This window comes from Epinephelus moara, chromosome 6 (assembly GCF_006386435.1).
Source record: "Epinephelus moara isolate mb chromosome 6, YSFRI_EMoa_1.0, whole genome shotgun sequence".
In the NCBI taxonomy this organism is placed as follows: Eukaryota; Metazoa; Chordata; class Actinopteri; order Perciformes; family Serranidae; genus Epinephelus; species Epinephelus moara.
The window spans coordinates 45,006,478-45,033,243 of NC_065511.1; the positions used below are offsets into that span (position 1 = coordinate 45,006,478).

Below are 26,766 nucleotides of genomic sequence, written 5' to 3' on the forward strand. Positions count from 1 at the left end.
GGTGCATTTAAATCTAATATTCGTCAAGAACAAGAATTAACAATTCTTGTGTCATGGTCAAAAACATGTTTTGTGAGGTCACACTGACCTTTGACCTTTGACCACCAACATCTTCTCAGTTTATCGCTGCAGTGTTTAAGAAACTATGATGAAATATTTTCATCAACAACCTTTTTCCACGACAAAAACAAGACGATGACAAGTTAAAATAGATCGTTACAGTAAAAACTAAGATGAAATCTATGTTTGACTTTCACTGACGAGACTAAATGTTGGTGGTGGACTGTCGGACACTGACAGCTTGTAATGATCTTCAGATGCCTGATGAGCGACAGGCTGGTAAACTCCAGTAAATAGTCTGCACCAGGATGTTTGGGTTGGTGCAATTTGTGAGCTGTAATTCAGCAGTAAATAATCAGCCGTGTGTGTCTGACTGTGGATGGTGGAGCTGCTGAATGGATTTGTGGAGTTTGTTAGTTGCAGCGGTGGCTGTTAGCAGCTAGCTCCGCTCGCAGACTTCACAGCTTCACCCCGCAGGACTCCACTCAGTCCGGACTGGAGAAGGTTTGTGGGTTGATGGTGTTTGACAGGCAGGTAGGAGGCTCAGTTATCTGTGAGTGTAGCTGTGCTGTAAGTAAACAGTCTGAACTCAGATCAGTTTTCTCTGACAGAGATGAAAGTTTAGTTTGAATCACCAACTCTGTGAGAGGACACCAGTTTAAACCTCCAGACTAACATGTTGCACATGAAGAAACAAGTTATGTTTCTGCTTCTTAACAGTCACATGGATAAGTCAGAGTTTACAATGAACCTGGGGACAAATCCTAGTTGGCTCACATTAGTTATTTGTTGAGAGCATAAATAGAGAGATGTTGAGCTTTTCAGATGATGATCAGTAAGTGTGTGCTCGTAAATCAGCCCTTAAACCTGTCACACACTGCTGGAGACATGACACACACATTATTTTATACAACCTGTCGCCTTGAGTCTGATTTATGATCCATGAATCAGTTTAAAGTTTAAAGAGAAAAAAAACAGATGTTTGTGCCAACTCAGAAACATAACGCCTCCGGCTATGACTATCGCCTGCATGGAGGCATAAAAATATAAAATGTTTGTTTGAGGTGCAGAAACAGTCAAATTAAAACTTTCCAAACATTTACAAAAATACTTGAAGATATATTTTTATTTAAAGTATTTACAGTTTGATTTCTTCCCACAGATGGCACCACATTGAAAATGTTTTCATGAATGACGTTTTGTCGGGATGATGTTGGCGATGCACAAACTAAAAGCACAAAAAAAAGACACTTCACATTTTGCTTGTGACCTATACATGCCTTTATGATGAATTCAGCAGTCTACACAAAGCCGGCCGCACTAAATGAAATGAAATGTATGTTAGGCGGGTTGCACCGTGCACACAGCGACCCAGCTTCATCTGGGAGGAGTCGTTCGGCTCCACACGGCGCTGCAAACTGAGAAAGCTGCCACGAGGCTGTCGGAGGCGTCTGGTTCTTCTTCTTCTGTTTCCTCTGTGTTGACTTCATCTTAATCTCTGCTGGCGAACTGAGGACAGAGGGAAGATGACGCAAAATAACAGTAATCAGACAAAAAGATGGCGACTCAAGATACACGTGTTAATGCCAAAAAATGAAGCTCACAGATCTGTAGTTCAGTCCACATTTAAAGCTTATAATGATTCAGTGTCAGCTGGGTTTGACACACTAATCGTCCCTGATCTTTACTGGCATCTGTCTGTAACTCTACGTGAACATTCAGAATGATTTTCAGAGCGTTTCTCACGCATGTCGTTGTTTCGTGTGATGGCCATGGCGGCTCTGGCGCGGGGACCCTGCTGGGTGAAGTGGTAGCCGAATTTGAGGATGCTGGAGTTGTTCTCCAACATGGAGGCGATCTCCATCTCCACTGAGTCTCCCAGCTTCTGCCTCTGTGGGGTACAGGTCACAGGGTCACAGGGTCACAGGTGTAACAACTCAGAACACACAGACATGTCAGCCATCAGTGTCCACAGTGGCAGACACAGTTTGAGTCGTGTGTTTTAGACCTGGTTGTCAATCTTGAGCTCCACCAGCGTGGCGTTGTTGGCCATAGCTTTGATGATCGCCATCATGCCGTCTGAAGTGATGAAGTTGGACTCGATATTAAGACTCTGCAAGCTGGTGTTCTCCTGCAGCATCTCGGCACACGCCTGGTGCACATATAAACAGTTTATGTACACAGAAAGAAAACTCATCCAAGGACGCAAACATATTAATCACACGAGGAAACAGAGCTTCAGTCATAAAGAAGGGAGCTAACAGGTCGAGATGGGAGAGACGTACGACTGCTCATGTTTAAATATCTCCGTATGATGTCAGAATATGCTTCACTGAGAATATCCGTGTACTCACATAGGCCACAGGGTCGTTACTGCGGGTCGCAGCAATGCTCAGAAACTCCACGTGAGAGTTTCCCTTCATCGCCTCAAAGATCTCTTTCAGAGTGGGGATGGGAATGTCCTGCAGCACACACACACACACACACACACACACACACACACACACACACGATGAATCTCATCGACACGTGACATCAGGTTGAACCATTTTCAGAAACCTGTTGACGTCTCAGTGTTTCCTGTTCAGCTGACCTTGATGTTGTTGAGGTTGACTTCAGTCAGGCTGCTGTCGTTGTTGTGGATTCTCTCCAGGGTCTCCTCCACGTTGGTGGGGTTCGGCGGCTCATCGGGGAAGATCTTAAACGGATCAGGTTTCACCACACCTGCAGGACACATGACATCACAGCTAAGGCTTCCCTCTGCACCGTGATACGCCCGATCAAAGAAAATAGTTCCTACATAAAACTGCTCACAACAAGGTCAAGTAACCAAGTCATGATTTCTGTAAAGAGATGTTGATTTTTTTTCCATTATAATGGAGTGAAGACAGACATGTCTACAGCCGATATCTGCAACACTCTGTAACTCACACCTGAACTATCCAGACTGATGCACAGCTCCACATCTGGGAGGAAAAATATGTAGTTTGATTTGGGGTGAACTGTCCCTTTAAGAAAACGTCCTCCTCATTTAAATGACACAAACATGATGAAAAACCTCAACATGCTGCAGCCTGCGTCACGATGTTCAAAGACATCCATGAAGTTTTTGAGTTTTTCTGTTTGTGTAGTTTATTTACAGACACGCAGTCAGTTTCTGTTCAGCACATTAACACTGCATGAGTAACATTTAAATGTTGTTATCATCAGTGTATCAGTGTCTATATGAGACCAAAACATCTCTTTTTATGATGAAGCCTCACTTTGAGGAATATAAACATATTTATCAGCTTCTTAAATGTGTTTGATTTTGTCTCATCAGCTGTGAACAAATTAAAGTCTGAAGTTAAATAAGGAGATATCAAATCAAAATTAAGACTCTGGTCATGTTCAGTGTTAGTTTCTGAATCATCTTCACTAATGAACAGATGAAGTTCTTGTTGAAATGACGTGATACGTACTGTTGATGCCCTCTGTGTTGGCGATGGTTCCCGTGGTGCCCAGAGCGTCGTAGTACTGCTTGTTGCTCATCAGTGTGTACATTCCAAGGATAGCTGCGAGTACAGCAAGACAATCACAATGAATACAGGATAAAAATATCTGATATCTGATCCGCTGCTCGTCCTCGACTGAGCTCTTGTCGTGTTTGTTGTTACTGTCCCTGCTGCTGCACTGAAACACACCCCGACACAGAGTCATGCACACGGCTGCATCTGCAAACCAAAATGTTTCTGAGTGTGAACCTCGTCATGCTGCTTCACGCTTTAGTTAAAAACTAAAGGTGCTGCGTCTCATTTTTACAACATTCTTCAACAGTTAAAATGTCCATCTTCAGGAAGACTGGCAGGAAGAATTCAGATTACACATGAAGTGTGAGGAGCCTGAAAATATTCACAGTAGCTCCATAAATGTGTTGATACAATTCTCTCTCACACTAGACTACAAAAAATATAAAGATGCTTCACCCTCCGTGTGAAATGTTCCAAAGATCAAGGACCTCTGTCTCACAAAGTCCTGCAGAGCCACAGGTTGCAAACTTCTTGGGGTCATTTATTTGACTTCTTTGCAAAGTCTTTTAAGAAGGAGTTTTTGCCCCTTTAACCGCACTGGTTGGGGTGCTGAGCCAGGTAGAGTGAAGGACAGGTATGACGCTCAGGTCGTCTCTCTGTCCACACAGAGTGAGAAAACTGCTGCTGCAATTGTGGAAATCTGAGAACATTTGATTTGTGGCTGAAGAATTTATGTGATGTTTTACATTTAGATTCAGGTTGTCAAACAGAGACGGACTGTGTAAGAAAATCTGGCAACCAGTCGTTCGTCTGACTGAAGAATTAAAGTCAAAGGTTAATGGTTCAAACTGATTTTAGTCCATGGGCCACATACAGCCCAGCTTGATCTCAAGTCTAGACACGTAAAATCATTGCATCATAACCTGTGAATATGAACCCCTTCAAACTTTCCTTTTTTTAGTGTAAAGACGTTCATTCATTTACAAACAGAAAATGAACAGCTGGCGAGATCCTCAGGAAAATATCTGGAAATTCAACAGTATGTCTCAGTTTTTTCTGCTGCTCACTTTCATTACGTGTGTTTTTCTTCATAATTTTCCACTACAGTGAAGCTGTTGAAGAAGCAGGTGAAGTCATCCTCTGCCTTATGAACCATTTACAGTCGTTAGGTTTGTCGGTGCCTCAGCAGCAGGGCTCCACCCACATTGTTTAAGATAAAAGTCTGATACAGATCCTTTTGTTCTGAAGCTGCTGGCTGACAACATGTTGCACACTGTTTCATATCTTTAAATCTGACCACAGGAGGTTTTTATTGTTATTTCAGAGAGCTGTGTTCTGGTCGTGGTCGGGGTGACATGAAGTATCTGCTCACTGTTTAAACTGCTCCAAGTGTGTCAATATTAGGTGTGCAAAGTCATGTAGTGTGCCGGTTCTGTTCCCCGGGCCGTATGTTTGACACCCTGGTTTAACAGGTTAACTGTGACATGGTGTCACATGTCAGTGCCCTGTAACCTGTCGGATAACTTATGTGTAATCTTCTTTCTTTGTCTCACCACCTGCTGTGTTTCATTTTGCTTTGTTTTGTTGTTTCTTTCTCTTGTTGTTGGTTTGTTTACTGATTGTTTTTACACTAATTTGCAAAAATCATTAAAGTTTCTGAGTCCAGGATGTATGACATAAAAATGTTCAACCTTCACTGAGCAGATCACAGTGACAGTTTTCTCCTCCTGTTGTTGCAGTGTGTGACCAGCAGGGGGCAGAGCTGCTGGCTCTAACATGCCTAACTGTGTCACACACAGGGACACCACCCCTCCTCCTCCACCCCTCCTCCTCCTTCCCGTCAGCGGCTCCTGACCCGGTGTGGGGGACCATGGGAAGGGCCTTGTGAGGAGACAGCTGCCTGCTCGGGGGGCGGTACCGACCATAAACACCCCCGTCATCCGGTTTGGCCCTCAGAATAACCCACAGTAGCTTTACAGCACAAACTAGACGGCAGTCAGTAAAAAGCTGGATATAGAAACATGGTGATATAAATAAAAGGTGGAAATTAAGTCCGCAGGGCGACTCTGTCTCTGTGAGCTCATGAAGCGGGTCGGCCGCACATTCAGCCGCCCTTTCAGTGCGTTTGCCAAAAAGGCCAAACAAAAGAGTGACAGAGGCTAACTGAGCTTTAATCCTCGGCTGGACTCTGTCCAGGGTTAAATCGGCCATCTCTCTGACAGACAGGCTGACGGAGGCGTACAAACAGGCTCCCCGCTCTGCCTCTGTGTCCGACCTGTCACACCAGTGTGACCGTGTCCAGACCATCACGCTCCATAAAGGAAACACACTTTACAATTTAATTTAACCTCATTTCTGACTCAGGGGTGAGGTACAGAGAGACGCTGGTATCGGATAATTGTGTTAAAGCCAGTCGTCTCCCTGCAGCTCCTCTCTGTCCTGTCTGATCCCGCTCCACACACCTCCTCCTGCATCTCTATTCTGTTATTCATCAGGGACAAAGCTTCACAGACCAAACAGACTCTGCAGTCAGAGCGCTGCTCAGTGCCTTTTTTCACCTTTTCAAACCCCCAAACATGAAACAATGTGCATCTCTACTGCAGCTAGCTACACAATAATCTTATCAACACATATGTACACAGACTGCAGGACCTGTAGGTGATACTGTCAGCTGTCAGGACCATCACAGCCTCCTCTGCTCACCCTGCCAAAATTAAATTTGTTTTTCACAGCTGAATCGAAGAGCTGAGCCAGAAGGCAAAGCTTTCTACTTCCTGGTCCATCTGCGTCCCAACCCTCACCTATGGTCATGAGCTCTGGGTAGTGACTGAAAGAATGAGGTCACAGATACAAGCATCTGAAATGAGTTTCCTCTGTAGGGTGTCTGGACTCAGCCTTAGAGATAGGGGGAGGAGTCAGACTGGAGGGAGCTCGGAGTAGAGCCGCTGCTCCTTCATGTTGAGGTGGTTCAACATCTGATCAGGATCCTCCTGGTCCAGCTGGTAGGAGGCCCCGGGGCAGACCCAGAACACACTGGAGGGATTATAGATCTCATCTGGTCTGGGAACACCTCGGGGTCCTCCAGGAGGAGCTGGAAAATACTGTTGAGGAGAGTACTTTGCTGAGCCTGCTGCCCAAACTCTACCCTGGTTTCTGTCCGGCTCATGTTTGACTTTCTGTTGTTATTTTGCCCTCTGAGTTTCACATGTCTGCTTTTGCTTTGGTTGTTAAAGCACTTCATAAACTCTGTTTTCAAATGTGCTTTATAAATAAAGTTATTATCATTATTATTATTATTATTATTATTATTATCATTATTATTATTAATTATTTACCAGTGGTTGTCTTCTCAGACAGACAAAATTGTGGTGTGAAAAAATCGTGACTCTACCACCATTAGCATTAGCATTAGCATTATGTGAACTGCAGCAGTGGAAGAATGGAACAGAAACAGTGAGTAATGTGGGCGGAGTTTGGTGAACATTCATTGATGATGTCACTGAGTCAGATTGAACCAAATGGCTCATTTTTATTTGTGTTCAGCGACAGTTACACTTTCTGTTTGTCATGTTGGTGATCCAGGAATAAAGCTAGTCTACACAACATGAATAAAATGTCAGATCTAAGCTGAGGTCATATTAAAATAAAGAGCAGCTCGTCACATTAAACTGACTCTGAGCCTCAGGAAACATGAAACACTGAGGCTGGTCTGTCAGTGACCACAGCAGCTTCTGCCTGCTCTGTTTCCAACAGATACACTATCTGTCAGGCCCAGACACACCACGCCGACTCCAGAGACTGAGCAGTGACTAAGGCCTCTTCCTCGTCGCCTCACATCGCCATGTCTCGGCTAAAAAGTTGCACTTGAACACACCGCACAGACGACAGCTGACGGACAGCCGACACCAACGTTCTACACCTGCGTGAGAGGAAATAACTCTCGTCACCAGCTGAGCTGAACAGCCAATCAGAGGGATTTTTAAATGGATAAATCACCAACAGGCTCCGCCATGGCCAGACGCCGGCGTTCAACAGGCTGAATTGGCTGTAAAAAGCCAACGGGGGCCGACGAGGGGCAACGGTGCAAAGACCAGGGCGACAGACGCTCACCAACGGACGATCGTCAGCTTGGTGTGTCATGGCTGTTACCAAACTGTCCCCATGTTTCCTCCACCCTCCCCCCTCTACACCCATGCCCCCCCCACCCTCTGACGGGGGCAGGCTTATTTATTCCTGTGTTGCTGAGCGCAGGGAATTGGAGCCCGTCTCACGTCTGTCCCCGTCCGTTGGCCTGGGACACTCAGCTCAGTCTCAGGGTGGAGTGAACAACATGAAGCCGACACAGTAAAGAGATGACTGGGTCTGTATGATGGAACTCTGAGATCAAACACTCAGCTGTGTGTGTGTGTGTGTGTGTGTGTGTGTGTGTGTGTGTGTGTGTTCACGAGCACAAACTGATGACATCACAGGAAGAGAGGAGACGTGTCTCGGCAGGAGAAGATCAGGTGTGACTGATAACCACCATAGTTGGCCAGACATCAAACAACAACGAGGCAGCCTACAGAGAAGAGGTTCAGCACTTGACAAACTGGTGTTCTCAAAATAATCTGGACTTAAACATCACTAAAAGCAAGGAAATCATAGTGGGCTTCAGAAGATCTAGACGCACTGAGCACTCTGCCCTTTCCATTCATGGGGAGGAGGTCGTGAGGGTAGAGAGCTTCAAATTCCTTGGTGTTCACATCTCAGCCGACCTCACCTGGACCACACACATCTCACACCAGGTGAGGAAAGCCCAACAAAGACTGTACTTCCTCAGGAAGTTAAAATACGCTCACTTCTCTCATCACCTGCTCACCAACTTCTACCAGGCAGCCATAGAGAGCATCCTGACCTACTGCTGCACTGTGTGGTTCTCCAGCTGCACAGAGGAGAACAAGAAGGATCTCCAGCGGGTGGTGAGGGCAGCTGAGCGTGTTACTGGATCACCATTGCCGTCACTTACAGACATTTACACTGGCCGACTGGAAAAGAAAGCCAGTGGTATTTCCAAAGATCATTCACACCCTGGACATTCTCTGTTTTCTCCTCTGCCCTCTGGGAGGAGATACAGGACAATAAAAACCAAAACAAATAGACTGAGAAACAGCTTCTACCCATGAGCTGTTACTGCCATCACCCCTGATATCCAATGACGTGCACTGAACCAAATTGCACTGAACTGTCTGCACGAGTTGCACTTTTAATCTCTTTTTATTGTTATTTTATTTATGAATGAATGTATATATGATGTTTGCTGCTGCAATTCTGGAGTTGCCAAACTGTTTGGAGCAATGACAATAAATTTCTATTCTATTCTATTCTAACACGAGGAGCGACTGTGTTCCTCTGAGATGAGCCTCAGTCTTCAGTCCTGCAGCCAGCTGTTACGTCACTTATTACTGAGCTGGGATTTATTCATAGTACTAAAATAAAAGAAACATAACTGTGAGTAACACGTGCTGATTGGATGGTGTGTGTGTGTGTGTGTGTGTGTGTGTGTGTGTGCATGTGCGTGTGTGTGTGTGTGTGTGTGAATCAGAAAATGTTTTTCCGCCACACAGCATCAGTTTTATTCACTTCATCCCATTCACAACAGCCAGCAGAGATCTAATTTGTTAATATTTCAATACTGATCCAGCTCACTGTGATGAGATACAATGCCTGAAACCTGATGCACACTGTAACCATGACGATGGCCCCTTTGATTGCTGATTGGCTGCTTGCCTTTGTTATGATTTCACGTCCACACTCGTCTTAGTGTGACCAACAGACCTTTTATACAGCAGATACTTCACATGTCAAAGTAAGAAAAGCACATCATTAATGATGGCTGCGTTCCATTTAGAGTACATCCTGGTATCGTGCACTCAGGCTCATTGGAACAGCTTACTAATACACTTAATGGAATGAAGCCCTCATTAATGTCGCCAGTTTTACCTGTGTTTTTATGACGAGACAAAATGTCTGCTGTGAATGAGGTCCATTACAGGAGCTGATTTAGTCACAAACTTTCAGGTAGTTTCTGTCTTGTAGTGTCCACTTCACTCTGACTCACACTCAGCTGGTTTGAAGCAGTGCTAGTGCACGTGTGTGTGTGTGTGTGTGTGTGTGTGTGTGTGTGTGTGTGTGTGTGTCTGTGTGTGTGTGTGTTGGCTCACTGCCATGGTTTACTTAACAAAGTCAGTTTCACGTGTGGCTTTTTATGCTTTGACAAGTCAAAATGTCTGCCATGAAAAGGGTCTCCAGTCAATCAAATCAAAAGCCTTGTTTTCACCAAGCGGTTCAGTTTGGTTTGGTTTGGTTCAGTTTGGTTTGGTTTGGTTCAGTTTGGTTTGATTCAGTTTGGTTCAGTTTGGTTCAGTTCAGTTTGGTTCAGTTCAGTTTGGTTCAGTTTGGTTCACATTACAATGGTTATTTTTCCATTTTCATGGTGAAACGTTGTGAATGGTTCCAGTAGAACTGTCCCATCGTTTCAATACACAGTTTATCTACAGTGTGTGTTTGTCCAGGCCGTGTTTGCCCAGTGCATGCTGGGAAAGGCCTCAGCCTGGGATGAATGGATGGATGAATGGATGGATGGAGAGCTGCTGCTGTTGCTGTTAATCACAGTGATAACACCCAGTGATGCTTGTCTAACCTGCGATATCGCACATCTCTGCGTCGGTGGCGTTCTTCAGAGCCTCCTCCAGCTCCGGCTCCAGGATCACCTGCTCGTGTATGGGAATCTCTGGTGCTGCCTTGGGCACGAAGGTTTTTCCTGGAGAGACAGAGAAATGAGTTCAGGGATAAAACCAGAGATGAAGACAGTCAGAAATAAGAAAGAACAAAGTGTGAGACAGAGAGAGGGGAACAAGCAGATAGAGTCAGTCAGTGTTCAGTATCTGTCTGTTTTAATGGGTTTTCTTCAGTCTGAATATTTTAACCTGTAAATGTGTCTGTGTTTTGGTAAAAGCTCAGTTCGGATCATGTTTCCCAAAACACCAGTAAGCCGGGGCTTATCCAGATTTGTGGAGCAGCTCTAATAAACTCTGTGTTTTCCACTGGAGCTTTCTTATCTTTTTATTTCTTCATTCATCTTCAATTTCAAGAACTGCTCTCAGACAGGACAGACGTCACGTGTGTCCCTGTTGTACGTTTGCTTTTCTGTGTATCAGATGAGCTGCACAGGAACTACAGTGCAAATATTCAGAGCCACATTGTTCCTGCTGCAGGTCTGGAAACGTCACCCTGTGGGACTGTGATGGAAATGACCCTGAAACTCAGTGAGCTGCAAAAACCCCACACAAAGCTGAGAGTCAGAGTCTGAGCTGCTGTGCAGCGGTGCAGCTCGGAGCATAACACCGCCCGGCTCTCTGAGGGAGACGGGACAGGGTCTGTGGGGATTCAAGCAGCTGCAGGTCCTTGTTGTTAGATAAACATGAGATGATATTTTGTGGCGGTGTATCTAACTGACAGGACGCCCGCTCGCCCACCTTTCTTCTCCCCAGTGAAGGGCACCAGGTCCTCCCTGTCCGGGTGCTCCATGGCCTCCTTCTCCAGGTGCTGCTGCAGGGCGTCGCGGTCAAATGGCCCCGTCGGGCTCTTCTTCGTCTGGTCACGCTGTCGGAAGCCAGCGGGCAGCATGGCATTCTGGGAGAACAGGAGGTCAAATGTTATGTTGATGTGCCATTAAGAGCAGAGAACATGAGAGAATGGATTCACTGTTGTTTCAGAGCCTGAATAAAGAGTCAGGGGAAAAAGTTTCAGATGTAGGTGCAACATTTTCATGGCTCTGATCACTGACTGCTGACTGATGCTCCTCTTTAAGACCTGTCTGTTGACTCTATGACGTATTCACTGAGACCTGTTTGTATAAAGGTGCGTTCATGGTTCTGCAGGTTAAAGCAGTTTGCATCGTTTTCAGGGTGAAACTAACAACACGTGTCACAGAGTTTGGAACGTGTGTGTGGGTGAGCTGAATCAGACCAGTCTCTGCACTCGTCTGAAGCATTTTCTCGCATCATTTTAATTTGGGAAGTTTTGTTTTGGCAACACTTGCGTCACTGGTTGAGAGAGCCGCTTGATTGCATCCTTCACTTGATCTTTCGCCCTCCTTCTCTTGCTGCTCTCTTCTTGTATGTAACTCATTTAATGACTGCGTGGGCTCACTGAGGGGAAACATTACAACATGTCTCATCTCTGAGCTCCTTCATCCTGCAGCTTTTTGTTTCACTGACACTTAACAAGCGTCACCACGCAGACCTGAGGGAACAAAAACTGCAGGGCTTCTGGAGCTCAGGCACCAGATCTGACCGCTGAGGCCCTGCGGCAGTGGAGTCAGTGACCTGAGGGCGACCACCTGGCGGGGTTAGACAAATGGAGCGCTCTTCCTCTTGTTACCTCGGGGTCCATCTCCTGCAGCTCATATTCCAGCTGATCCAGCTCCGCAGCACTGAGGCCCTTGAGGATGGCATCCTCGTCAATGTCCCTGGGGTCCGACATGGCTCCTGAGGGTCCGGCTCACACGCACACACACTCACTCATACACACCGCAGCACACCCCTGGGCGAGAGGGCACTGTGAGGAGGAGAGAGGAGACAGACAGAGGAGAAGCACAGTCAGTTACTCTGGTTGGTGTTTGTGTCGTCTGCTCATTAAGAGCCTGAAGACTTCACTCAGTCTGAACCTTCGTTTCTACAAAACAGTTACTGTCAATAAAGTTACACTGTGTCACATCTTACTGTGTCTGTATCGTACTGCACAACGTATTGTTAATGGTGTAGTACTCGTATAATGTCATATCATGCTGTTGTGTGTTATGCTGCATCCTACACTGAAAGGGGCTCCATGTGAAATTCTGTGTGTGAATTGTCTGCACACGGCTCTCAACATGGAGGTTGCTGAGCTGGCAGCTGGCAGCTAGCAGCTAACGATGCTAACTCCATGAACAGTGCTGACAGAGCTAGCAGTGTCAACCAGCAGCTCAGTCTCTGGAATAAAATGTTGGCAAACATTGGTGTCTTTTAGCGAACAGTTGCTTTTTCTCCACACAGGAAGTGACATCATTCTCTGTGTAAAGATAAAGGGTAATAATGGCGTCCTGAGCAAATGAATTAATATTGATGCTCTGGCTGTCACACACTGAACCTTTGACAGAGTATCGTATGTTATACAGTAGTGAACAGCATTATACCACACTGTGTTTGTATCGTGATGTGTCAGCGGTCGGATGAAGCTCATGGTCAGACAGCAGGATGCCACCTCGTTTTCAACCTGTTTGACAAAATGAAAAATATCTCTGTCCTCATTTTACCTGGGGGAGGGGGGTTCCCTGGAGTACCACTGTCCCTGCCCAACAGTTTGATGATCGTCATCGAGCTTATCGGCTGCTTCACAGAGCTTCAATAATGTGCTGATGATAATAATAGATTCATTTCCGATAATAAATCTGCAGTACTCAGGAGGGCGGTGTGTTTAATATGCTGTGCGGCCTCCAGGACACGGACTTACATAAGCCTCATTTTCACCTTAAAACACGCGGGAGGTGAAAACCACCCACTGATGGGCTGCAGTCTGAGAGGCGGAGAGGCAGAGCGAAGCAGAGAGGTGAAGAAAGTGACTGTAACTCTAAACCGTTAGCTCACCACACACACACACTAAAAATAGCAGGATGGAGAGAGGAGAGGAGGAAGAGTGCAGTCCCTTATTTATCAGTGACCGACACTCGCTCATACAGTAGCGGACACACCCGAAACATATCTGCACCCAGTGATGAAAAACACACAGCGACAAACAGCCTGTTGATACAGCACATGTTCTCTCAAACCAGGAAGTAGACAGTCCCTCAGAGATAAGTGAGGGCCACAGTGTGAGTAATGCAGCTATCAGGTCTGTGAGCTCCAAATTTCATCCCAACTTGGCCAGAGAAGAAAACCCATCACAGCTCAGGTCACACAGTGTGGCTTCATTCAGCCTGCAGCGTCTGTAACCACGGGAACCAGCAACATCTGAGATCTGTGATGGCAACAAGACTCCATGCAACTCTGCACCAGTTCACCAAACTCAGTGAAATCACACCTCTCTGCACGATTGATGATGTCACAGCACAAATTATTTACTGGAGAAACAACTTTCACCATCTAACACAGGGGTGTCAAACATGTGGCCTGCAGGCCAGGACTGGCCCATCAAAGGGTCTGAACCGGCACACTGGATGACTCTGCACACCTGATACTGATGCTCTTGTGAGGGCTTTGACAAAGTTTCAGGAGTTAAACAGTGAGCAGATACTTCCTGCTGCTTCAGAGGCTTCTCACCAGAATACAGTGCTCTGAAAACACAACAAATTCTTAGGGACTGTTTGTTATTTATGAGCAGAGGAGGTGGTGCAAAAAGGGGAGGCATGACAAATAAGTTTTAATCACTGGGGAGGGACTTATGTTTTATATTTTGGCTCAGGGGACGATCATGCAAATTTAAATGGTTTCATTTTGTGTTTATTTTACCACAGATTTTTAAGAATCTGTTTTCTTTCAACATGTTGCCAAAATGGGCGGCACGGTGGTGCCTCACAGCAAGAGGGTTGCTGGTTCGATCCCGGGCGTGGGAGCCCTTCTGTGCGGAGTTTGCATGTTCTCCCCGTGTCAGCGTGGGTTCTCTCCGGGCACTCCGGCTTCCTCCCACAGTCCAAAGACATGCAGATTGGGGACTAGGTTAATTGATAACTCTAAATTGTCCATAGGTGTGAATGTGAGCGTGAATGGTTGTTTGTCTCTATGTGTCAGCCCTGCGATAGTCTGGCGACCTGTCCAGGGTGAACCCTGCCTCTCGCCCGATGTCAGCTGGGATAGGCTCCAGCCCCCCCGCGACCCTCAAGAGGATGAAGCGGTTAGAAGATGAATGAATGAATGAATGTTGCCAAAATGACATCATCACAGCCAGGAACTGTAAAAACAGATATTATTATTGAAATTTCAAATTTCCGACAGTCCTCGGACACATCATGTGTGATGAATGCCTTCACACACACACCACACACACCACATAGGGGGGCCAACGAAGACACTGAGGCCTTGGTGTTTTCAGAGTGCTGTGCTCCAGTCTGGTGCCGTAGCCCCCATGTCAAGAAGCTGGACACTGCATTCAACGCCACCCTGCGGACTGTCTGCGGATGTCTACGAGCCACCCAAACACCACCACCTGCTCCTCGCTGGTGTCGCTCCAGCAGAGGTCAGATGAGAAGCAGCCATGCTGGCCGTCGCTTGAAAGGCACAGACGAGTGACTCCCATCTATTTACAAGAGCGCTTGCGTCCAGGCACCCCTTCGCTACACACGCCCAAGAACTGCTCCGTACAACATCATCTGAAACCTCCAAGGCTGCCTGGGTCAAGGCAAGATGGAGGAACCAGTGGAAGTCAGCAGAACCATCAAGGCTCTACCACTACACTGAAGACCCCACAGATGTTCCCAACCAGCACCTGCCCCGAAAGCTATGGACAACCCTCAACCGCCTGAGGACGGGCATAGGACACTTTGGGGCAATGATGCAAAAATGGGGTCTCATTGACAGTGCCCACTGCAAATGTGGGGATCCACTACAAACTGTGGAACACACAACAACCAGCTGCCCCAAACACCAGCCACCGAATGGTGATTGTGGTCTAATTGACCTGGACGGACGATGAAACACTGGACTGGTTTGTCTCAACGAAGCTGAAGGTCTAAGGACGTACACCAGAAGAAGAACGCTTCCGTCAGAAAACAAAAAACAAATCTGATCTTAAAATGGTGATATTTCATCAAAATCACTTTATTCTATGTCGAATTTGGCCAAAAAAGAAGCGTTTGCACGACAAGAGTGAAAAACTTTCAAACATCAAGGGCTAAGTTTTAAAATCTAATAACTGCTTTAAGGCGGAGGGCGTGTCGTGGATCGTCCTCCAGTCACTCACATCTAGGAACAATCTCTGTAACTGTCAGTGAGTTTCCAGTTTCAACCATGAACCTGTGTTTGCTGTGACGGATCAACCTCCTGTACAAAGTCAAGGCCTGATACAGTCCTGAGAGACCACAGTCATGAGATCGGGTTTCCTTGACAACAGCACAGAAGCCTGGTCGCCATGGAAACACAACTCCTGAGTGAAACACAAACGACGTGACCATAACCTCGTTCGTCTGATGGTCAATGTCACTGATCAGATTACGCTTTATTAGAGAGGACAAACACACACACACACACACACACACACACACACACACACACACACACACACGCACACACACACACACACACGCATACACACTTGTACTTCTATCTTTGTGAGGACCCTCATTGACATCATGCATTCCCGGCCCCTAAATCTAACCTTAACCTGAATGTAACCTGAACCCTCAAACAGGCCTTTGAAGAAGCAACGGCTGACACACACACACACACACACACACACACACACAGGCTGATAAAACAATACCTGACACGAATCAAAGAATGACATCTCAGTGTGTGGATCTGTGACGTGTTCTCTCTTTGAATTTCTCCCTTGTCATGTATGAACACATGTAAAACCCATTATCGACATTTGACCTGAGACAGACTGAACCGTCTGTCAGAATTTAACAGCTGCCATGAGGCTTTGAAGGCAGCACGGCTGAGACTCAGTCGTGATGTGAACTGTTGTTTTATTTTGATATGAATATGTTGTTGCAGCAGCACGAGGACACAAATGAGAGCAGATAGAGAAAGTAAAAAAGTAATAAGAGTAAATAAACCTAAATCAGTCCCACAGACAGTCTGCACTGTGAGAAATCTGACGGCCCGCCCATGGGCCCTGCTAACGCGAGTTTTGATAATCATAATGTGTAAAACAGCAGCTGTATCTGTTGATGTTTAATCGTATGACATATTGTTGGAAAGCATGCGCCTCACAGTGCTATTAATGCTGACCACCTCAAGATCCAACCACCACAGCAGCTCAGTAAACACTTCTGTCAGACAAACAACAAACAAACAAACAGTTGTAACTCACCTATGAAGCCTTATTATAACCACAGATGGATATGATCCAGACAGACAACAGTCCAGATGATCTAAATCAAACACATGACTCCATCCACAGATCTCCACCAGCTGCTGCTGCATCCTTTCACACCTTCACATCTCTCCACATATTATCCATCATGTCTCTGTCCTGCATGGAAACAAACCCAGCGGGCGGCGGCCATGATGGAGGCCAGCTCCTGACCTTTTGATTGACACCTCACTGAGCCAATAAGAGCTTCCACTGCTCTTGTTATGGCCTCGATAGCCAATCAGAGCCTGAGCTGAAGGAACACATTTCCTGTAGTTTAGAGGTACTTAAAGAGCCAGTGACTGGCTCACCTCACAGAGGATTATGGGTGTTGTAGTCAGTGCAGCTCCACAGCAGTTTTGAACCCCTTACTGTCACCATAGGGCCTGTACAAATGACAAATACAAAGCTTTTTCTTAACGTATGAAAAAAACATGCAAGTTCTGTAAAAATATCTCTTCATAACTGAGACAATAGAAACCGTGTTAAAACGCTCCTGTGTGTCTGCAGCTCCTCGCCGACGCCACGTGGCTCTAATGCGTAAAGCCAATGACACAAACAGGGATCACTCAGAGGAAGATGGAGGAGATTTAAAGGATGAGAGGAAGGAGGCTGCAGCTCAGAGGACCAGGGGGAGGATATTTCTACACAGACTCACTTTTTATCAGGGATCAAAGGTTTTATTGGCCTTCACTCCTCTGAGCCGAAACACAGCTTCGATCAGGTAAAAGGTCAGATTTCAAAACTCTCTACGACCTTCATAACTACAAAACCACCAAGATATGATTCCATGGTACGTCTGTGTGTTTTTATTTCAGTTTGTGATGTGGTGAGGTGACATTTAAAGGTACACTATGTATGATTTTTACAAAACTGGAATTACCGCCTCGTGGTCGTTTGCCTCAGGTTGAAAAACATGGATGCTTCACACACAGAAGATCTATACAATCAGCACAGTTTCAAGATTAGAGTCACCAATTCAGTATCTGACCAAATGTCTCCCCTTCTGTTCCTGAGATATGACGTTAAAACATGATGATGTCACAGTCAAGCTGACCTTTGACCTTTTGACCACCACATTCTAATCAGATCATCCTGAAGTAGATGTTTGTGCCAAATTTGAGGAAATTCTCTCAAGGCGTTCTTGAGATGTCGCCTTCACGAGAATGAGACGTACGTACGGACACCTGGAACACAGAATGCATCCGGCCGTGACTATAGCCGGTGTGGAGACGTAAAAACACTGCACGGACAAGTGATGCGTCTCAGTCCTCACCTCTGACCCACCATCAGTATGTGCTGGTGTGTTTATCTGCAGAGACTCTGCTCTGTCTGGAGTTTATTACTGTCTTCTTATTTTCTGTGTTTGGGGTGTTTGTGGGCGCAGCGTGCAGGTGAGGGCGGGACTTTATGAAAAGGTAGCGACCACGTGTCAGACTGTGAGAAAAAACACTGTGGACAAAGATCATTTGCAAAACCAGAGTGAACCCTGGATTCAGTTTGGCTGGTGAAATGGTGTAAAAACAGAAACCAATAAGTCCTGTCCATTAAACCTCCAGGTGTAAAACTCTCTCTGGTGACCTCTGACCTTCCTGTGAGGAAAGGTAGGAGAAAGGGAAACACATACTTGAGCTTCACTAAAAATTTTACTCTTTGTTTGAGTTATTAACATTACATTAGTCGGAGTCTGAGGTCCTGCCAGGGGAGTAACGTAGCCCAGTACACGCTCTTAAGGCCCTGACACACCAAGCTGACAGTCAGCCGTCGACCAAAGTCGGGCCGTCAGTGAGTGTCTGTCGCCCTAGTTTTTGCGGTTTTTCGGCGGCGGAGCTTGTCGGTGAGAGAGATCACTCTGATTGGCTGTTCAGGTTTTATTTCCTCGCCCCTGTAGCGAGTGAATCTGCCTGTAGTGAAACCGGGGCTAACCGGTGCTTCCTCCTCAGGCTCCACTTCACTCAGCTGCCCCACAGACCCGCTGCTTCTTCACACTTTAACCTGAATAACAAACCGGAGCTAGCTGGGAGCGGCTAGCGGAGCGTTAGCCGCAGCATGACCGGAGGGAAGCACAGCCAGTTAGCCTCCGCTAGTCTCTGAGCTAGCCCCGGCTCTCCGTTTGGATCCAACCGGAGCACCGAGCCCTGGTTTGTTATTCAGGTTAAAGTGGGAAGAAGCAGCGGGTTTATCGGGCAGCTGAGTGAAGTGGAGCCTGCGGAGGAAACACCGGGACCGTCTGGATGTAATAGTCCGTGGAGGTGCTGCGGTGCTCGGCTGCACAGATAGGAAACCCCTCGGCTGACAGGATGTACCACTCTCTCACTCCGCTCTCTCTCACGCAGGCGCAGAACGTACGTGCTACTTGGCCGTCGGATGTAGTCCGTGTAGTGTGTTCAAATGCAACTGACACAGGGCGACGTGAGGCGACATAGACGATGCAACAGTTGGCTTTCGTCGCCGCTAGTTCTTTGATGTCGGGTTGGTGTGTCCGCACCTTTATGATGAGGCCTAATGCACGCCATTGTGCACATGACTCGTCACATGATCAGAGACTTGACATTGGATGACATCAACATACATATTTTCAATAATCATCACTGCATATCTGTGTATGACAAAAAATACCAAAGAAAATAAGAAATTATTTACTAAATTGAACAATTTTAATAGTTTATTTTAGTTTATTTGGAATAAGCATATAGTTTGTTAAATTTTTGTTACAGATACTGTTGATTTTACAAAAAAAGAAAAGAAACATGATGGAGATGGGTGTCCATTTTTCAAGGGCATATATACCGAATTGCACTGATTTTAATTTAACACAGGCAGATTTCCAAGTTGACCATCACCCATAAGGGCCCATTCTCCACCCAACACATTGTTGGAGGGCCCACTCTCTCTATGGGGCCCCATGTACAACCGCACTGCCTGCACTGTCTATATTTACGCCCCTGTGTCCTGCTGTGTCTTATAGAAAAGCATCAAATGATGTCATTTAAATAAAAAATACTGTGTCTCTGTGGTCATTTATCAGGATACGATTTCTAATTTTTTTTCTGGTTTAAATCTGCTTTATGGAAAAATGATGTAAATCTCCATGTTCAGACAGTAACTCGTCTCAAACTGAAACATTTTGATTTGAAAATGTTAAAAAAAAGAGTAACTCTCTGTATCAGATGACAATAAACACATAAATCTCCTGTGTGACGGTGTCTCAGTGTGTTTGTTCTCTACTGTATTGAACTTGGAGAGCAGTGTGTGACTTAAGAAGTGAATGTGACCCACGGCTCCATCCAAACGAGGCTCATGTGATTTGCCTGCAGTCAAGCCTTTGAGCCGCGCTTATTGTTGAATTAAATGCATGGCTGTTTCCTGACACTCGAGCTAAGTGTGAAGGCTCAGACAACTGCACACCAGCAGCCTGCCAGTCAAGGAGCCGATGAATACCTTCACATGTGCAGCTTCAGACAAACGTCACGCTGAGCACAATGTTTACTCATCTCATACTGTGACTATAAATCCAGATTACATCGATACTCTTTTATTCTGAGGGGACGTTTATCACCAGCAAAGGTTACGTTATCAATGAACTGAGTGGCCTGTGACAGATAAGAGTAAATGACTCAGTGGTAAGCTGACAAACAGCCCGGCCCTCCGCTGTCTTTTCATTTGTTGTGACATTTGGTGTGACACGTTCCACAGAGCAGGAAGCCTCCCACCACACTGGAAACACACTGGATGGTTGTGAATGTGCATCTGTCACCAGCAGTCCCAGCAGGATTTCTGTATGAACCACAGCAGACTGGGAGTGGAGGGCTGTCACCTGCTGCTGCCAGCTGGCTGCGGACGTTCTTTTTCCAGTTTAAATCTCAGCTCGTCCTGCACCTGCAGTCACTGTCTGTGTTATGGCCGTGACTTGTTCTGAGCCTGCTCATAAATTTATGCTTTTATTGGGGTGGGTTAATGTCAGCGACGTATATGATCTTTAAATATTCAAAGCGTGTGAGAGTGTCAGGTGGTCTGATTTTACCCTCAGTGTGTCACAGGTCTAATGTTCTCCAAACACCACCGACGTGTGACTCTTCTTAACACGCCAGAACAGAATTTCTCATCATTACTGCGACAGTCAGTAAATCATTTTAACATTCTCCTGAGATAAATGTCATGATTACAATTATCTGGGATGGTGAGGGAGGGGGGGGGGGGGGGGAGACAGAGAGTTAAACAGGCAGCTCAGTTAGATTTAATGAGAGCTGTGGGCTCATTCTGTGACTGAAGTGGGCTTTGATTAAAGTTGGATGAAATTAAACTGAGTGTGAGCAAACTGAACTCCTGCAGTAAGAAATGTGCTCTGTGAGTGTGAGCTTCACTTCAGTATTTATTTTACCAACTTACAGCTGGATCAATAGCTGATCAGAAGATGAATCAACCTCACAGCTCACCTGAGAGTCAGAGGCCTCACACTCCCAACACACACCTGCACAGGTGATTTTACGTTCACTTCCATCCAATGTAAACAGAGTGGGGAATGAAATATTTGTTTCTGGTGGCATGTGGAGTTTAACTTTGTTGAACCTCTGACTTCAACCAACAGCAAAGACGTCTGTGTGAAGGAGACACTCAGTCTGTCTCCAGTCACAGTGAAGTGGAGCTACAGTTCCAGCTGGACGAGGACATCTAACTGGCCTACTGTCCTTGTGCCAGTATACAAGCACGGGAGGGGAATCCATTTATTGAGCCAAGTATGTGCGACTCCTCTACGATAGGTGGAGATATGCCCCCTTTCAGCTTGTTAGTATTGGACCTTTTTCCTGTTGACCTATTACGTCACAGACCAAACAATGGACAAACAAGTTAGCTACGGTTAGCTAGCAGCTAACTGGTACCATGGTGGACAACTTTACAGCTCTGTACATTTGGTCCGTCCAAAAAGTCACAATGCCAAAGCAAGTGTAACATATAAGCACAAAATCTATAAACAGACATTAAAGATCTACTTGAATTTGGTTTTTATACACGTCGCTGGTCGCTGCTGATTGGGTCACACCTCTGACACACCCAAACACAACCCTCAATGCCAACAATTCAATGACACATGTTACACACTGTTATGAGACTGAGCGTGTCCCTGATGTGTCGGTGCACTGCTGCATGAAATGGCCCTGCACCAAGGCTATATATTAAAGGCTGGGACTCTCTGACCCCATGACAGTCACACGCACAATGGCACTGCAGCTGTGATGTTGGAGGGTTCCAGCAGATGGCGCTAGAAATAAAGTGATGTTGTTTGCTCAGGTGCTCGTAAGGCCCTGACACACCAAGCTGACCTTCAACGTTTGGTCGTCCATGAGCATCTTTCACCCGAGTTGGTGTGTCCTTCTACGTTGAGCCTCATCTGTCACCATCAGCTTTATTTGTCTGGATCAGCCTGTTGAATCAGCAGCGGCAATGGAGGAGCGCGTCAGTGAATGACCTCCCTCTGACTGTGAGCTTAGCTCAGGTGAGGAGCAGAGGTGGGTGAGGAGCTAAAGTCCAGAGGGAGTGAAACCAAACCAACTTGTTCCATGAGGTCAGATTATTTTTCTCTTTAGCAGAAACGTTTCCTGATGGTTTGTGTTATTGTTCACTGGCGCACGGTAAATATGCTCTGATTGTGTTGTTCATGTGCTAACTGGCTAACTAGCATCAAGACGCTCTTCCTGTTTCCCTTTTTAATGATGGATACAGACGACCGCCGTCTGCTGCTGTGGAGACGTATTTCCTCTCAGCAGGAGCAGAACGGACGAGCTGATTGGCCTGGAGTCTTTACAGTGTGTTCATGTGCAACTTTTTGAACAAGACACGGCGGGTCCATGTCATTGGTTCGACATCCCATTAGTCCGACTGTCCGCGGTGCTGAACGGCTCGCGGCGGGCGTATGGTGCGCCACGATCGGCTTGAGGCGGAGCAGGCTCACAGCTTATGTGTTTGTCACTTTCTTTTTCATTTTAACCCACACCATGATCTTTTCCTGACCCTAACCAAGTGGTTTTTGTGCCTAAACCTAACAGACCTTAACCCACAGGGCATCATGATGATTTCGGAACGGACTTCGGAACAATGAGTTTAATATGGTCGGAACAATGGGATGTCGAACCAATGGGCTGTCGAACCAATGGGCAGTTCCCGACACGGCAACGTCAGGCGATGCGACGGGGGCCTTCGTTACCACTTGCTCTCATAAGTCAGTTCAGTGTGTGTGGGCCTTTAGGGTGCACTCGGCCAGACAGAACTTTTTGGGTACACTCGAATGGGTGGCGGCCGACGTACAATTCTGACTGCAGACGCCTCAGTGACAAAAATCAATCATCCACATGTTCTGTTATACAGTGCCAACTATTGAGCCTTTAACCAGATTTCACTCTGCCTGTGTTTTACTCCGATGATATGACGCTATGACTTCTCCTCTTTCTAACCTCCCTGCCCTGCACTCAGCTCAGACACAGGATGTGATGTCACGGTTCCCACGAGGGTAATGAATAAATATTAATCAGAGCGACCCCAGATTGTGAATCTGTGGGAGGGACGCTACAGTTTGTTGAACTAAAGTTGGACACAAACAACATTAAAAAATCTATTTCTAAACAGGTCACATGACGACTGTTCAACATCCGTTCAGTCGAAGTTGAGCAGAGGTGACCTCTGACCTGCAAGAGGTCACACCAAAACAGGAAACACATGCTTGAATTTGTCAGGTTTCAGTAGAAGTGAGGCAGAGAGTATTTTCTGGACTGTAACGTGACTGTACTTTAACTGTGTGAGGTGTAGCTGAGCTCCATCATCAGAAGTTACAGCGAACAGGTAAAAAATCTCACAGACAGCTGCTCAGATTCTTCTGTCCTACATCTACAACCAAATGTTAAGTTCAGTGCGCGAGCGCTTTGTTCAGTATTCACAGATTTCATGCTTCAGTCTAGTTCAGGATGCACTGAGCGCCTGCTGAAGTCTGTGAGAAAAGATTCTTATTTTGAGTTCAGTAAAAACATGTGAGCTCGTTCAGTGTCTTTTGTCCTCGTCCATGAAGGAGCTGCAGCCACTCTGTCAAAAGCAGCAGTGAGGAGTTAGTGTGTGTTTTATAAGGCACAGACCATTACAAGGGTTTAGATTTCACAGTGACAAAGGTTATACACTCATAAATGTTCCGGAATGATTTACACGCCGCTCCTGTGCCAGGGCGTTTGATTTTACAGGAGCAGAAAATAAACTTTGAGGTCATTCCTCGTGTTTCTCTCATCTTTGGAGGGTGCTCGTCTATTTCTGAGTGTAATGGCAGCAGATTTTTTTTTTTTTTTAAACGACCTGGCTGCACCCTGACAGCTCAGAAGATTTGTCACCATCTGCAGGTTGCCTTCTCCACATCTTACCGCCCAAGTGTAACATTCCAAATCTGCCCTCAGATTAATTTTAGCTTCACAAGTCAGCTACTTCCAGCCGTGTGAATCCTCCAGGGCTTGGGTTGCTCCTTAAAGACGGTATCAGAGCACCACTGAGGCCCAGAGAGACAACACTGGCTGCAAACAGAAATTTATAAGTTGGAAGTTAAGTTCAGCTAAGAGCTTGTTCATGCTGCAGCGCACTGAAGCAGATATTCATAAAGAAGCAATAAACTGAATTATTTTTCCAGACACACAGACAGTTTGCAGGTGGTGTGTGTCAACACAAAGACATGTTTTCATGCTGTGACTGAGCTGAATCTGCAGTTAAGTCCACACTTTACAGATGTCATACATTAATGGATCCCAACTGGGCAGGGTGTGCAGGCGGAGGGCAAACCTAACCCTCCTTCCCGGTGTCCAAACTCTGCAGCCCCCCTGGGACAACATCTCCAAATCCCCTGTGACGAATTAACGGCACAGCGATGAACAGCTATTGGACGGCTTAACCCCTCCACATACCACACTGATAGCTTCATTTGAGCGACAGCATTTCAGTTTTGGGCTGCAGAAGCCTCCCACAGGGTGACACACACAGTTTCAGCTGGAAACTCAACTCAGCACCAGAAACAAAACTCAGTCCAGTCTCCAAACTTCTGCACAGAAACATCTGATCTTTGGACAACAGTTCAGCAGCTTCTGTCATTCATCCTGCAGCTTTGTCCCACCTCAGACACACACACACACACACACACACACACACACACACTCACACACACACACACACATAGAAAACGGACCCCCCCAAACAGGCAACCCAGAGAGAAAGCTTAAAGAGTGGACCCCCCCCACAAACCCCACAGAGAGCGAGAGAAGGAAGCAGCCTCACACTCACCTTCACTGAAGCGCAGTGCTGAAGCCCCTCAGAGAGGCAGAGCCTGCAGTTAGAAACCCCCCCTCCTCTCTGTCTCTATGTCTCTCACTCACTCTCTGCCCCCCCCCCTCCTCTCTGTCCTGTGTGTCAGGCTTCAGGCTCTGCTGAGACAGCCATACTGACCAGCGGCACTTTGAGAAGTCAGCATTTTATTATTTTGGCTGTGAGAGAGGGAGGGGCGGGGGGCGGGGGGGCATGAACTCATGTTCATCAGCCGTTTAGTTACACTGAGAGCAGACAGACACACAGAGAGCAGGGCTGACACCTGCTGGTCTGAGCTGCACACTGCACCTCTTCCTGTCTGACTGAAGTGTTTCACTGCTGGAAAGTTGCTCTTCACATAAACTGTTGTGTCTCTGCAGTAACGACACAAGTACTGGTGGAAACTGGTGCTAAATGACCAGAGAAAACAGAGACAACAGGCTGTGGCATTCGCTTTTCCTCATCTACAACTACCAGAATGCACTGCACTGGACCAATGAACGCTCCCGCTGGTGGGTGACGTAATGCAGTGCTGTGCAGGTGCTCCAGTGGAAAAGAAGAGCATCCCCTCATCAATTTTATTTTTTGCATACACGAAAAAATGTGGGCGCACAAAGTGCACCCTGCAGAGAGGTTTGTGTCTGCAGCTTGAGGCCTGAGTGCACAAGATTTATAACGAGGTGCTGATCACTGGCAGCAGACTTGATCATAGAAAACAAGTGTCACACACTCTGACACATTTCTTTTATTCTGATGATGACGTTTGGGCCTTTGGGCCTTCTTCACCATCAACAGTCACACTGAGACACAGGTACACTCACCTGTTTTATGGTCCACACCTTTGGCACACAGCAGATGATGGTTAGATGATGAGGCCACACCATCAGGTCGAGCAAAACACAATGTAGAGCCCTCAACAACAGTTAAACAGATTATGGAAGAACCAAAAACTGCATTTTCACATTTTTGCATCGACCCCTGCAGGTCTCCTCCTGAGAGAGAGAGCACATATATTTACATGTACACATTAAGTTTGAGAAAAGTCTTCTGCAATTAGACCCCATCATGATGTCATATATTTCAGATGGGTGGCAGAGACGTAGTAGACTAGGGAGCCCCCCCTCTATGGAGCCTAGACGCTGGTGATGATGAGAAAAGATGAAGAGGGAGCTGAGGATCTGGATGTGAAGAGGAGTGGGCTTTTGATGAGCTCGTCCTGGACTCTGGATGAGGTGACTGGAGGGTGTGACAATGCTGCCTTGAATGAAAGCTGACAGGAGCTGAGAGGAGAACAGGTTTAAAGTTTGGCAGCAGCGACATGAATGGCTGAAGGAGTGGCGGGACAGAGAGAGAACTGTGAATGAATATGGCATAAAGAAAGTCTTCCTGAGTGAAGTGAAGCTAAACTTCATTTAGCTACACGCGGTCTGCCCCGGGGCCTCCTACCAGCTGGACCAGGAGGATCCTGATCAGATGTTGAACCACCTCAACATGAAGGAGCAGCGGCTCTACTCCGAGCATCATCATCTCCGGTCCTCCTCCCGGCTGCACCTTGAAGTCCTGTCTTTAAATATCACAAACAGAATCAGAGACAAGGGACGACCCTGGTGGAGGGACAACACCCGCTGAGGACATGTTTGACTTTGTGCTCAGTATTTGGACACAGCTCTCACTTTGGTTACACAAGGACTGGATGGCTTGTAGCAGCGACCCTGGTACCTGTGTTACCACAGCACCCCCATGGGCCATGGTTGTAATCTACACTTCTGATTGTTGACGCCACTAA

At 46.4% G+C, this 26,766-nt stretch overlaps 1 protein-coding gene across 2 annotated transcripts; it reads right to left on the reverse strand.

Moving 5' to 3' along the window:
- Positions 1-1,168: 1,168 nt before the first annotated feature.
- On the reverse strand, positions 1,169-25,117 carry tmod4 (tropomodulin 4 (muscle)). Of its 2 annotated transcripts, none has more exons than XM_050046207.1 (10): positions 24,960-25,117; positions 11,991-12,167; positions 11,084-11,240; positions 10,249-10,368; positions 3,522-3,614; positions 2,654-2,784; positions 2,415-2,522; positions 2,069-2,212; positions 1,807-1,951; positions 1,169-1,569 (listed from the first exon to the last, which is right to left on the reverse strand). In XM_050046207.1, the coding sequence occupies exons 2-10, from the start codon at positions 12,090-12,092 to the stop codon at positions 1,547-1,549; spliced, it is 1,023 nt and encodes a 340-aa protein (XP_049902164.1). In that variant the 5' UTR covers positions 12,093-12,167; positions 24,960-25,117; the 3' UTR covers positions 1,169-1,546. The 2 variants fall into 2 exon arrangements, with proteins under 2 accessions (XP_049902164.1, XP_049902165.1); XM_050046208.1 differs by lacking the exon at positions 24,960-25,117 and adding an exon at positions 16,617-16,640.
- Between the last annotated feature and the right edge of the window lie 1,649 nt (positions 25,118-26,766).

Coding starts and splice junctions, on each gene's coding strand:
- tmod4 (XM_050046207.1), bottom strand. CDS start 12,092: ATGTCGGACCCCAGGGACATTGACGAGGATGCCATCCTCAAGGGCCTC. Junction 10,369..11,083: donor CTTCACTGGGGAGAAGAAAG/GTGGGCGAGCGG, acceptor CTGTCTCTCCAG/GAAAAACCTTCGTGCCCAAG. Junction 1,952..2,068: donor AGCTCAAGATTGACAACCAG/GTCTAAAACACA, acceptor TGTACCCCACAG/AGGCAGAAGCTGGGAGACTC.